The sequence below is a fragment of the Neodiprion virginianus genome, chromosome 3, assembly GCF_021901495.1.
Source record: "Neodiprion virginianus isolate iyNeoVirg1 chromosome 3, iyNeoVirg1.1, whole genome shotgun sequence".
NCBI lineage: Eukaryota > Metazoa > Arthropoda > Insecta > Hymenoptera > Diprionidae > Neodiprion > Neodiprion virginianus.
In genome coordinates, this window is record NC_060879.1 from 13910055 (window position 1) to 13923190 (window position 13136).

General features: G+C 40.2%; 1 protein-coding gene across 1 annotated transcript in view; it reads left to right on the forward strand.

Moving 5' to 3' along the window:
• Positions 1-13136, forward strand: part of LOC124300690 (glutamate receptor ionotropic, NMDA 2B) — a 1918249-nt gene that overhangs the window by 1081988 nt on the left and 823125 nt on the right. Inside the window, exon 12 of the mRNA XM_046755014.1 lies at positions 9336-9463. Coding sequence (XP_046610970.1) covers positions 9336-9463 — 128 coding nt within the window. The remainder of the gene's footprint in view (positions 1-9335; positions 9464-13136) is intronic.

Consider the following 13136-nt stretch of genomic DNA (forward strand, 5'->3'; position numbering starts at 1 on the left):
TGCGAAGACGAGAAGTGAATTGGACAACGTGTACGGTGTATCTTTTGAGAGTGACTACATTTGTATTGGCGATACGCTGTACCCGAAATCTGAGGGTTTGCTGAAACTTTTGTCTGAAAAGAAGTCTGACGATTCTTATGTGAGCGTCGGAGATCGGGAAAATTTTAAAAACATAATCCTCGCAACGAACGCGCATAAAAAGTATTACTCATCCGATGGGGCGGTTCGAAACGATAACAGTTACAAATTTGAACACGTCATTACGGAATTGATGAATTATTCCCCATCACCTCGGCGAAAAGGTAAAGGTCTACTTCTGCAAGCTATGATCACTCGACAAGGTGTTAAAACGGAATACGTTTTCTGGGATGATTCAAACGAGTTAGTGGAGCGTCTTCGTTTACTCCTGGCATTTCAGGCAGCGGGAAATACGAGTTACAATAACGAAATAATCTCCTATATCGAAGAACTACGCGAAGCAGGAATCATTTATTAAGCAGCTTTCATCGGTTTTGCATTCAATACCGAGATGAGCGTCGACGTGGTTGGATGGCATCTGAAAAGAAACACGGCCGCAAGCACTTGCGGTCCTCCGGGTGTCGGATTTCAAATAACAGCGAACGGACATTACGATATACGGAACAAGAGACTGTGCAATGTCGCAGATCCCGCAGAGCCGAACAATACTGTAACTTTAAAAATATCAAGACGAGAATTTGACGTGCTGCAAAAACAAATCGACAACCTCTATCAAAAGATCAAGGCTTTGGTGCTTACCACGCAGAAAGCCTTGGATACCTTTTACACAGACTTTGAAACAGGCAGAGACCTGTCGATTCGGAGAGCTGAAATCATTTCCAACTTGCACACCAGACTAAAAGCGTTGGAATATGAACGAGAAAAAGCAAGCACTGGTGACGGAACTGCATAAGCCTGCACGCCGGAATTACCCGCGTCGACGTGTAGACGTGCACGGCATCGACAAGACCTGGCAGGCGGATTTAGTTGATATGATGTCATACGCTGCACAAAACGAAGGCTACAAGTACATGCTTACAGTTATTCATATCTTTTCAAAGTACGCGTGGGCTGTACCGATGAAGAGCAAGTCTGGAGATGATGTTACGGAGGCAATGGAATCTGTGCTTATCCAAGGACGGGTACCGAAAAAATTACGCGTCGACAGAGGAACGGAATTTTACAGCTCGAAATTTGAATCTCTTATGTCACGCTACGGGAAACTTTACTCCACGTACAGTAATTTGGAGGCTTCGATCTGCGAACGCTTCAATCGCACGCTCAAAAGTCAAATGTGGAAACGGTTCAACACGCAAGAAAGCTACAAGTGGCTTGATATCTTATCTTATTTGGTTCCGGCTTTCAACACCGAACCATACGAATGAAACTGTCGGATGTCACCGTTGAGAACGAAAGGCTGTTATCACGTCAGGCATACAGAGGGCTCTAAGCGAAACCTACCAAACTGGTAAAGTTCAAAACCGGTGACAAAATTCGAATCAGCAAATTCAAAAACGTCTTCGAGAAAGGTTACACTCACAATTGGACGACGGACATGTTCACGATAAGTCGGGTGGAAAATACTCCTCATTGTTGAACATCCGGATATCTGTCTGGTGGAAAAGGTGCTCAAAAAGAGTGAAAGAAACATATATTTCAGATGGTTAGGTTTTGACAATACACACAACAGTTGGTTGAACGTATCGGACATGTAAAATCGAATAGATAAATTTCTTGTGAAACCTATGTGCCTTTTCATTTTATACGCGATACATAACAAGTATGCATCTTTATTTTTTAGACAATCGACGGACATATGCATCGTTTTACAATTCTTTTATTTCAGAGCGTTCTTATTCACTATCCTACAAAGCAATATCATATACATCATAGTACAGTTACAAATGAAATCCTACAAAGCTAAGGCGCAGGCTTGTAGCCCCACGGAAGCGTATCGGTTGTGTTTTGAAACACGATCCGCTTGTCGTCATTCCAGCCCAGTGCCACTTTCTGCTGTTCTACATTGTATACCTCGTGCTTTCGACTTAATATCAAATGCCGATTTGTAGACAAATTTTCACGTTTCAAAGCACATTCCAAATAATCGTTGAAAGTTATTTATCTCAACGCTGATCTTCTGAGACTTATGGCACGCTTATTGTCTTTCTCATCTTCCTACTCGAAATGCGTACAATTTTGCTCTTAATCCTACAAATTCCAACATTATTTTCTCGTTATTCTTATCTTTCATTAAGCCGAGAACTTTTTTGTTCGCTAAAGGCATTCCCTAAGCGTTGTCAAACGGATAATCAGAGGTATCGAATTCATGTAAGTCCTCCTCCATATGTTCGTATATGTTGGGGACGGTGAACTGGTATATTAAACTGTCGGTATCGACATATATCAATTTTGGTTGGTTGCCAAATTTCTGTTAAATAATTATAATGAAAATCGTAGATATATGTTTTAGCCAGATCAGTGATGGAGAAACCTGCATACAATGGTTTATTTAACTTGACTTTCGTTTTACTCATTTCGACGATAATAATATCTTTGTCGAAAACGGTGCAGCTGTAAAAATTAGGTTTGGCTATGGTAGCTCTAGCACCGTATCTTCCATCCCACTTCGTAATCAGCTTGACATCTCTATACATCCTAACATTTTCTATTTTTTTGCCAAAAACTGCGTTGTTCATCAGTTTGCAAAATTTTTCTTGAATTCATTCATCGATTTTTTGCTAAATCGGTATTCAAATCTATGTAATTTTTGAGCCACGGGGTTTGTCTGAATTTGAGAACTCTGTGAATTCTAGCCAACTTCAAACCTAATCGTAAGCATTGTTTTAAAACGCAATAGTGAAAAACGTAGTTTTTCTTGGAAAGTAGCGTGGGCGTCAATTTCGGTTGCTTATTATTCCAGATCGGAGGTATTAAGTGCTTCGGACACAGTGGTAAACCCCCAGGAATTTCATGCAGTTCCTCAGGATATTTCAAATCTACCTCCAGTATGTCACCAAACTCTGCATCGTCCGAGATGGTAAGAACGTCGTATTGTCTGAAGTCTGACACCCATTCGAAGGAACTGTATGGCAGAGCAAAGCTCATAGTAGCACCGTACAAATTATTTACGTCAAAGTACATGGGATAAGATTGTTCGACTTTTGGATCGAATCCCTCTCCCATATATCTGTTGTTAGCCTTTGCGTATCTGTTCGAGCACTGTGACACACTACCTCGAATACCTTTTTCGATAAACGTCACCATATCTATGTCGGTGAGAAGCTCGAGCACGATGTCAGTACACCTTAACATTGCATCAAACGACAGACTGGGCGCGGTGTAATAATGTAACGGGTCCAGTCTATACGTCGTCCAACAGTTCTGTCGAAAATTTTGAAAAATGAAAAACGTTGGCGAGTAAAAACACTTCCGTCTGTAAATCCAAGTCCGAATACTCTCCCAAAGTTTGAACGCTAAAAGTTTGCCAAACTTCACATGCATGTGCATAGTCGTCGTCTGATACATCCCAATCATTTAATTTTGACTAGAATTGTTGTTTGGATGGTAGACGTCTATCTTCGAGCTTCTCCCAACTTTCTATGTATTCGAACGGGAACATTTCCTTTTCTGGTCAATATCTGAAATTTATCTGAGCTACGATAAAATTTTCGTATGATTGATTTTTGATCATCACCGAGATACGTTGCTAATTTCTCAAGACTACTGGGCATGAAACGGTGCGAATCTACGAATCTAAACTTTATATCTGTCCCCTTGACATATTTTGTAAAAGAAATGTATTTTTCTTTGTTTACGGCTAGAAGCTCAATTGTGCCCTCGAACGATGTAGCCAACGCTTTGATTAGAAAATGCGAATCGTAACCCGACAGATTGTGGAATATCACTGGGATAGTGTGCGAATTATGCTAATTCAGATTGCAACCTCGATGAGCAGCACCACGGTACTTTCCTGTGAAATGGCAGTACTTACGATGTTTCACGTCTGTGCGTGTAAACGGTTTTTCACAAATGTAACACACTGTTGTTGACTGAAATTCGTTGATTTGATTGAAATTGAGCGGTTCCATCTGTACAACAGTTTTGAAATAAGCTCTTATCGAATGTGCCAATTCCTCGAACTCATTCACAAACCATTGAATGCAAGTCTCTCCACGAATAATTTTCAATTTTGAAATTGAATCGTCAAACGCACAATGTAGATAGTAAGCTATACTATACGGAAGATGCTTCTGATAAATTGTTTTATTTTCCCCAGTACTTTTAAGAGTGGGCTGCAGTAAACATTCTAGATCTGCATGAATGCAGAACGGAACGGATTCTTTATGTTTGAAATTTTTAAATTTGAGAATCTTGTCCTCTTCTGCTGGTAAGATAACTTTGATTTTGTTCAAATTCATGCAATCTACATTGTGCTTTGTTGAACATCTTTCAGATTGAAAGTGAGTCAAACATCTATCACACAACCAAGTACGACATTCATGCTTAGAAATTTGAGATCTTGTTAGTCGAGACAGATTCCGAGTACAAGTAAAATGAAAAATTCAATTTCGTTCATAATTTTCTATATCAACATCATCGTCATCATCAGTGATGTCAATTTCTATCGTTAAAAGATGAATTACAGGTTTATCAGACTTATTCTGACTCAGGTGAATCGGTACTATTTCACTTTTCTTCCGATCACCTTGGTCTATACCATAAACGTTGATTGGAAGACCGTTAAGTTTCTCAAATTTTGAGATGGTGTTTTGGTTTAGAGACACAGGAAACATCATACCATCATACCGTAGCACTGAGCTGAAATGCGGGTACAAGCTGGTCGCGTTGGGATTGTTGTTGACGGCTGGGAACAGAGCTGCGGTGACCGACCAAAGAAAGCAGTGAGAGTCGTTGTTTCTGATGTTTACCACAGCCTCCTTATCACTGATATGCTGAGGTAACGGGGTGTATGTGAACGCAGCGCCTTGTAGTGGCACGTACTTATTGATATTCACAGTCAAATTGATTTTTTCAGTCAGTGACTAGCCTGAATCCTTTTCCTGGAAATCTTCCATCTTTTTCAACAAACGCTCCGTCGCGTTTTCCATGAACCATTCGTTAATATCCGTTGTTCGGAGGATGACTTCATTTCTCGTATTAAAAAATTTGATCTCTTCCACCATGTGATCATCTTTTCTAACTTCAAATTTACCAGCCAGGATAACGTTGGCTTTCAAGCTCCTGTCTTTCTTTAAAGCGTTTTCTAGTCCCGTCACAGCTAGTACCTTTGCGTCTTCGAGAAATCTCTCCACATCTTCTTGCTTTAAATTGACGATGGATCTAGTTCGAATTCTCCTCTCAAAAGCTGATCACAAATCTTCTGAGTGAACTCGATCGCTTTTTCTTACTTTCCGCGCACCTCCACCCGTTTTCTGAAGTATTTGAATTTTTGCGCGAGCACTCTCAAGAGTCTGATCGTTGTGATAGTTCTCATCTTTTCTCCTATCGATGAAGCTTTTCGCAAAATTTTTTTGAGAAGCCGAATATTTTGACTTCCGAACTTCAACCATTTTTAAATTTTCGCTGTTGATGATGATTTGTCCAAGATTTTGTACGCCGATTCCATAATATCGATCAAACTCAAATACTTCGTGGATTCCATCTTTAGCTCTTTTCTCAAGTGTACTTGACAAGTTGATACTGAATGATGGTTTGTTGTGATGAGCGTCCTTTTTATAGGGCAACTGTACGTATATTTGTGTGTGCACGCACTGTTCAGCATTCCTGGAGCGATAGTAACCCAACACCGCAGATCCTTGGCTCTGAATGTATACTACCGCACCTATCGGTCGACCCTGCACTCTGGCCTTGACTGAACCCGTTCAAAATTCATCGTAGAGTTCACATAACACTTACAAGCCAAAAAGAATGTCACGTCGATGAGTATCAACATTCGAGTGGGTAAAAAACAATTCTCAGAACCATTAATTTTGGAATGTCACATGATTGATAACGTGGGAGAAGAATGTGAGGTGGTTGACGTTACACATCAGCACTCCTACCGTAGGAAAAGAATGTGGGATGGTTGACGTTAGACATCAGCAGTCCTACCGTGGGAAAAGAATTTGAAGTGGTTGATGTTACACATCAACAGTCTTAACGTGTCAAAAGAATGCGGGACGGGTAACCGACATCCAGGTCGGTAAAAAAGTTCACGCCCCCCGCTGCGCCCTCTACCGTTGGCAGGCGAGCACTACATAGATACTTTGACCTTTGGTCGGTAAGACAGCACGATTTTCACCTTTGACCTATACAACTGTCGGTAAGGTTGCACGTTTTTGACCTTAAGTTGGTACGGCAGACTGTGACGTCATCGCGGAAAAGGGTTTGAGTCTGGGGAGAATGTCGGTCAGTGTCGGTAACAGGAATCTGTGAGTATAACCCCCCTTGCTATGCTACTCAAGTCGATGGCACACCCCTTGAATGAGGGTTAACCCCTAAGTCAAAGCTTTACCTCTAAGTTGAGGGTGAACCTACCAATCGAGGATTCAAACTAAAAGAATTCTTGAGTCAAGAGCTTCTTATGTCATTTTATTGGGATTATAGATGTGACGGTATTAAAAAAGTGCATTACACACCATTAGTAAATACAATAGAAACTGACTAATCAAGAAGTTGTCTGGTTCTCATTTGATCTCTTAAGGCAATCATATACATATATTATATATGCATTTGGATATTCATTTTTATCATTGAAAGCCACGACAATTATATATTAACATTATTAAATTCCTGTATATCTATACGCATTCGCTTTTAATATAGAAGGAGGGTATAATGTATCCCCACGCAGAAAAATAATCGTCAGTAAAACTTAATGTACGTATCTATAATTCATATAGTGTTTAGAAAACTTCGAGGTTTTGGGATTCGGCGTGGAAGGTCAGCAAACCGGCACATCTCTCGCGCAGACTTCGAGCGCCGTGAACTCCTTCCGCCTTTCTTTTCATGTGTGGCCCCTTCGACACACTCGACTTACCCCTTCATAAATTCATTCTATGTCTTCCAACGGTACGGAAAACATATTTTGTACGCGCTCTTCAATTGTCGTCAGAATTTTCGGTTCCCTCCTTCAATAAGCGCAATATCCAAAAACTTCGCGATTTACTCCCGCGTTGTTTCGCGATATTGCCAACGGTCACTTGTGTAACTCCACGGAAATTCTGTATATATTCTTTCGAACTCTTCTTTCAAAATTCTCGACCATTTTTCAGACGTGCTCGCGACACGCCTTGTCCTCGCAGGTCACCATGACTTTGTATTGATTTTCTATAGTGTAAAATAAACTTCTCATTTTATATAAAATACAGGTGATTTTTCGTGAGTGTATTTTTTCTTTCTACGGCCTATCCCCTCACGTTTTTCCTAGAGATTCACGCTCGGTTCGATCGAAAAAACCGGCCCTCTTCAACTTCCAAACATATAGCCATGAAAAATTATCCAAACACAATGCATTTCGTTCATTATTATATTATAATGAAGATGTATGCGTACATGTACAATGTACATACACTATATGAAAATATATAAAATATTTAGATTCGATAATTTTCAGATAATTTCCAAGAACTATTATATAAAAAATCACTGGAGAAATCGAAGAGGGTCAATGTTTTTGATTCACCGAGTTGACGTGGGAATTTCCATATATAGTCTAGTTCATGATTTCCAATTTCAACCCTGAAAAAACCAAGTAGTATTCATTTGGAGCGTTGGATAATGGCATGCAGGGTGAGTAAAATGCAATATTAATAGTGATCCTTATACTTTATGATGCGATGGCTCAATTCCAGCGAGCTGGTCGAAAGTTAACTTCAAATTGAATCATTGGTTTTGCTATAAATAATATACAGATAGATCATTTCAGATGTTATTGAGAATAATAGAACTTCAACGAATATCATAAGAATTACCTTGGAAATTTCACGGGTTATGTTACCCTGCAATGTAATCAAGGGTTCACCACCAATCTTTTACATACTATATTTTCGCGACGACACCCAAATTTTAAAGACTACCCTCAAGAAGAGTTAGCTGTATCCCTTGGGGTTGCAGGGGACAATCCTCACAATGTTGATAGTTCACCCTCACATTCACCGTTAGTTAAATTCTGGGGATATGAATTATTTTCATCGTTCAAGGTACCTTCAACGTTGAGGCTTCACCTTCAACGTCGAGGGTTCACCTTTAACTCTTGGCGATGAACCTTCAATTGTTTAGGGTTAATCTTCAACTGTTGAAGATAAACCCTCCATCAATGATGTTTACCTTCAATTTTCGTAGGTAAACCCCCAAATTTAGGGGTTTATCCTCAACTTTCAGAGCAAACCCCTAAATTTTGAAGCTTACCCATGCAAATTGAGGGTTTTTTTTCATGAGGGTAGGCGTAGAAAGAGGCTGGCCAGAGATGAGGCAAAAAGTCCTAGGAGAGGAGGGACAAGGGAAAAGATGGTTGAACGAAATTGAAAGGTTAAGAGGGGACTCAAGGGATGGATGAGAAACTGCAGATATAGAGAAAGAGAGAGAGAGAAAAAAAAATAAATAAATAAAAATGCAACGGAATATTTCGATCAAAACTAAACTCGAGACGATCGGTTGAATAACCGCGGAGGAAATTGGTAAAATCTAAAAAACGTGGTGCATTGAAGTTATAACCCGTCGTTGCAGTCCGTGAGGCTGAAGCTTGGGGGGAATTGGTCTGTTTCACGGACGGTTGAAATGTAATCATCTCGGAGAAATGCAGTGACAGGCCAATTATTACATACTTATTCAGCTGTACCCTTTCATAATTGTATGAAACTTAGGCCAAAGGCTCTGTTTGCGATAAAAGATAGTGCTTCGACTCGGCACATTCATGTTTCTTTTCAATGAACATGGTGCGATCAATGAGCGCCCAGCATGATAGTTTTGAGAAGCATCCCCCCCCCCCCCCCCTAATTAGAGTCAAAATGTGAAATAATGTAATGTTGTTTCATTGAACGTCGGATTCATGTAGGAAAATATCTTAAATATCTTGATAGACGAAATCGAGTTTATTGGAAAATCACTAATGATCTGTTCAATTAACTAAATACCTCTAGACTCAAGTGACATACTCGGTCCAGATGCCAACTATTATCTGACCATTGAATGCTAACATACAACTGACGGGTAAATTCCCAGAGTTGGTAAATAATTGCAAAATTGTGACGAGTTACTTTCGGATATTGGGACCTTTAAAAGCCTCAGTTCAAAGCTGCATTAAAATTTTGTTTCAGTTACCCGTGTCACAAATGAACACATCGCTAAATCACCGGTTTTCACTGTTCCGGACTTATTGGCTGGTGTGGGCGGTTCTCTTTCAAGCAGCTGTCCACGTTGACTCCCCTAGAGGATTTACTGCTAGGTAAAGTATTGAATCAAATTGAAACTCTTGAGAAAGATGTGATTACGATCGGGAACTTCGCATTCAATAAGCAATACTTATTAACCGAAAATCGTGTTGATTTTAATACGCCAAATTAGGAATCGAACAAAATCTACTGCGCCGTAATAGAGCTGATGTTGGGGAAGTTATTTTTTTCAGATTCGCATTAAATAAGATACTTCAGTGATATATTTGGAATCGAAACAAATAGAATAACTCAACAAATAAGAGATAACAATCTTTGCGATAGTCCGTCTCACTATCTTTATGGACTGTAAGGATACCTAGCTCATAAGAACAAGCAGCTCATACGTGGCAAGTAGTATGAAAGGAGTGAAAACGTCCAAAGGACTTCTGCGATCGTGTTGATAACATTGTACACGATGAGATTCAAGCTGTACAAGGTTTGATCAAAATGGATACAGAAATTGTGTGTGCAGAAAGTTCTCAGCCTGTTCGTAGATTAAAAAAAAAAAAGAGAAAAAAACACACGCACACACAAACCGGGAAATCCTAGCTGATCCTCTTCGCGAGATTTCAATTTTTAATGATTTTTGAATATCAATCACTTCTTGCATTACCCAGGACCAACGCGACGAGGATGTGTGTAAAAGAAATCTTGGAAATGTAGATCAATCGTGAAGATACATAAATTCTTTTGTCAACATTTCAGCCTTTGGTGTGAGCTCTTTTCAGGACACGTATTTATTTAAACATTCATATAAAAAAAAAAAAAAAACAAAACGTGTGCAGTTCACACGTAGCCGAAGTGAAACTTTCAAAAACTAAACTGCGAAACAATGAGGAGAATGCAGTATCAGGAGTGGAATAATTATTTGTTTTATCGATAGTCGTTTCATTTCGTTTTATCGAGTTTCAAATCACTACTGTGCTGAAGAAGTTAAGTTTTCGTTACATCGATAGTCGTTTTATTACGTTTCATCGAGTTTCAAATCACTCCCGTGCTGAAGAAGTTTTCACCAACAGCGCTAAAGAAGTTTTCACTTCAAATGATAATTTTAGCGAACCATTCCGTATAAAAACAGTGACGAACAAAGGAAACAATGCACTGACCTCGTACAAATTCAGACCACTAAATTGTATTTCGCGCCTCTTCCGATAGATCACGTTGTAGTTTCCCCTATCATGCCCGAATTACCACACGCTTCAAAGCCATCTAGGGACTTTTTGTCCTCGGTAGGTGGCGTCCTTATATTCTCATTCCTTTTTCGTGTGTCGAAAAAACCCACACGCACCGAAAATTGCTCTTGATAAAAAATTCGAAAAATGAGTGATAACAGTGAATCGTGAAAGGAAAACAGAGAGAGATGGTTGGAAAACAGGATTGCGAAATTAGAGGAACGATTCGCAAATGAAAAAAAGCGTAAAAGTAAGTTATCTGTTTTTGGGTTAGAAAATCGCGTGGTGTGCCCACGTCGAGCAGGAATTCGGTCGAAAAATGGATATTTTCCGCCACCAGCCACTCCTGTAGGCCCTAACCTGCATGGAGAGAGTTTTTACTCGGCATTTTCACGGAGTAAAGATCTTATAGATCACTTTATCAGGCTCTTACCTATAAAGCAAGTACGTCTAACGTACTGGAGAAGCGGCCCCGTTAACACCTCGGCTTGTCTTGATTATTAGGACACCGTCGTGATTCTGAGTCATCCGAGAGGGAATGACGGCACACCAGGAGACGTCACAATATCGAGAGGAGGTCTGAAAATCGATCGGACTATCCGAAGTTAGCGTTGACGATACCATCCGAGACGCGCTAGGGGTTAATACACCAGGCTCACCAAATCGAGAAAGGCTCGATAACGCATCTCGGGAGACACGTCTGGCTTCTTCTCACTCTCGTCCAGAAGCGCCGGAGAATGAGCCCATTATCGAGCCACAGATTCTTGAAGTAATGGGAAAAAGAATTCTGGAGGATCGCATATTAGATCAAGGGATATCTAACGAGATGGTAATAAGGTGAAAAGAGATTTTGAAAAAATGCCTCCCTACAGAGGACAGAGAAAAAATCGTAAAAAAGTATCCGCTGCCCGAGAACGCGACGTGTATCGACTCACCCTTGGTCAATCCAGAGGTTAAAGCTGTCGTGTCAGAAACAATTATCAAGAGACACGAGAAAATTACTTTGAAACAAGTAGAAATCGCGGCTTGTCTTGCAGCAATTGGAAAAATGTTTCAAAGCATTTTGATCGATAAATACGAGAAACTCATCTTGTTAGAACGCTTGAGTGATGCAGGCAGGCTCCTCGCGGACCTACAGCATGACGAATCATCGATTCGAAACAGTTTGATTTTGGCAAATTTAAACATTTCGTTTGAAGACGTTTTGGTCTCGGCAATAGCAGACGAATTTCTATTTGGAAAAGGTCTCGAGGAAAAGGTGAAGGCAGCAAAAGCCCTGGAAAATGCGTCGCGAGAATTAAAGTCAAATCGAACAGCTTTAGCATCAAAGGGTCCAAAAAACGCGAAGGTCCTGCCTCGTCGACCTACGGGAAATTATTATCCGAGGTCAACGGAGTCAGGCGGGAAAAAATACCCACATGTAACGAAGAGTCAGAACAACTCATCGAGACAGAGGTACAACCATCGCCGCGACGATCCCAGACGGAAAACGGACAGTCGCCCGTATAGGATGCGTTAGCAATACCGGTGAGTAATATAGGAGGCAGACTGCGTTTTTTCAAACATGAATGGGAAGCTGTAACATCAGATCGACGGATATTATCGTTGATTACCGCATATAAAATCCCCTTTTGGAAAAAACCTCGCCAAACAACGGCTCCGAAAAATCGACCATTCTCAGCAGCGGAGGGCTCGACGATTGAAAAATTAATACGTGAGTTAGTCGAGAAGGGAGCTATCCAATCGTGCGAACCCGATGCTGAGCAGTTTTTGTCCGATATTTTTGCGGTTCCGAAGTCAGGTGGAGGCCATCGATTGGTTCTTAACTTGAAAAAATTAAAAAACTTCGTGCGTACCGAACACTTTAAGTTAGAGGACCGCAGGAGGGCTATAAATTTGATAAAGGAAGGCTGTTTTTTAGCGACCATATACCTGAAGGATGCTTACCATGCCATCCCAGTGTCAAAAATGTATAGAAAATACTTGAGGTTACAATTTAACGGTAAACTCTTCGAATTTACGTGTTTACCATTCGGTCTATCAACCGCTCCGTACGTCTTCACAAAGGTTATGAAACCAATAGTCGCGTATTTGCGTAGTAGAGGATTTATATCTGTAATTTATCTAGATGACATTTCAGTCATGGGACAATCTTTTGTAATTTGTCAAAAAAATATTCGAACCTCGAGTCTTCTCATGGAAAAGTTGGGATTTGTAATTAATTTTGAGAAATCTCAAACTATACCTTCGCAAAGGTGTAAGTACCTAGGGTTTTCATTTGATTGCGATAAAATGCTCCTTGAGTAGCCGAATGATAAAAAGGAAAAGGTGAAGCAGCTGGTCCAAAAATTTCAAAAAACTGAAAAGTGTAAAATTCGAGAATATTCCAGGTTTGTAGGTACAGTGGTAGCACGTTGTCCAGCGGTTCCTTACGGTTTTGCTCATACGAAATTATTCGAGCGAGCTCGTCACTCAGCCTTGCAACAAAATGATAAATCTTTTGACAGTCATA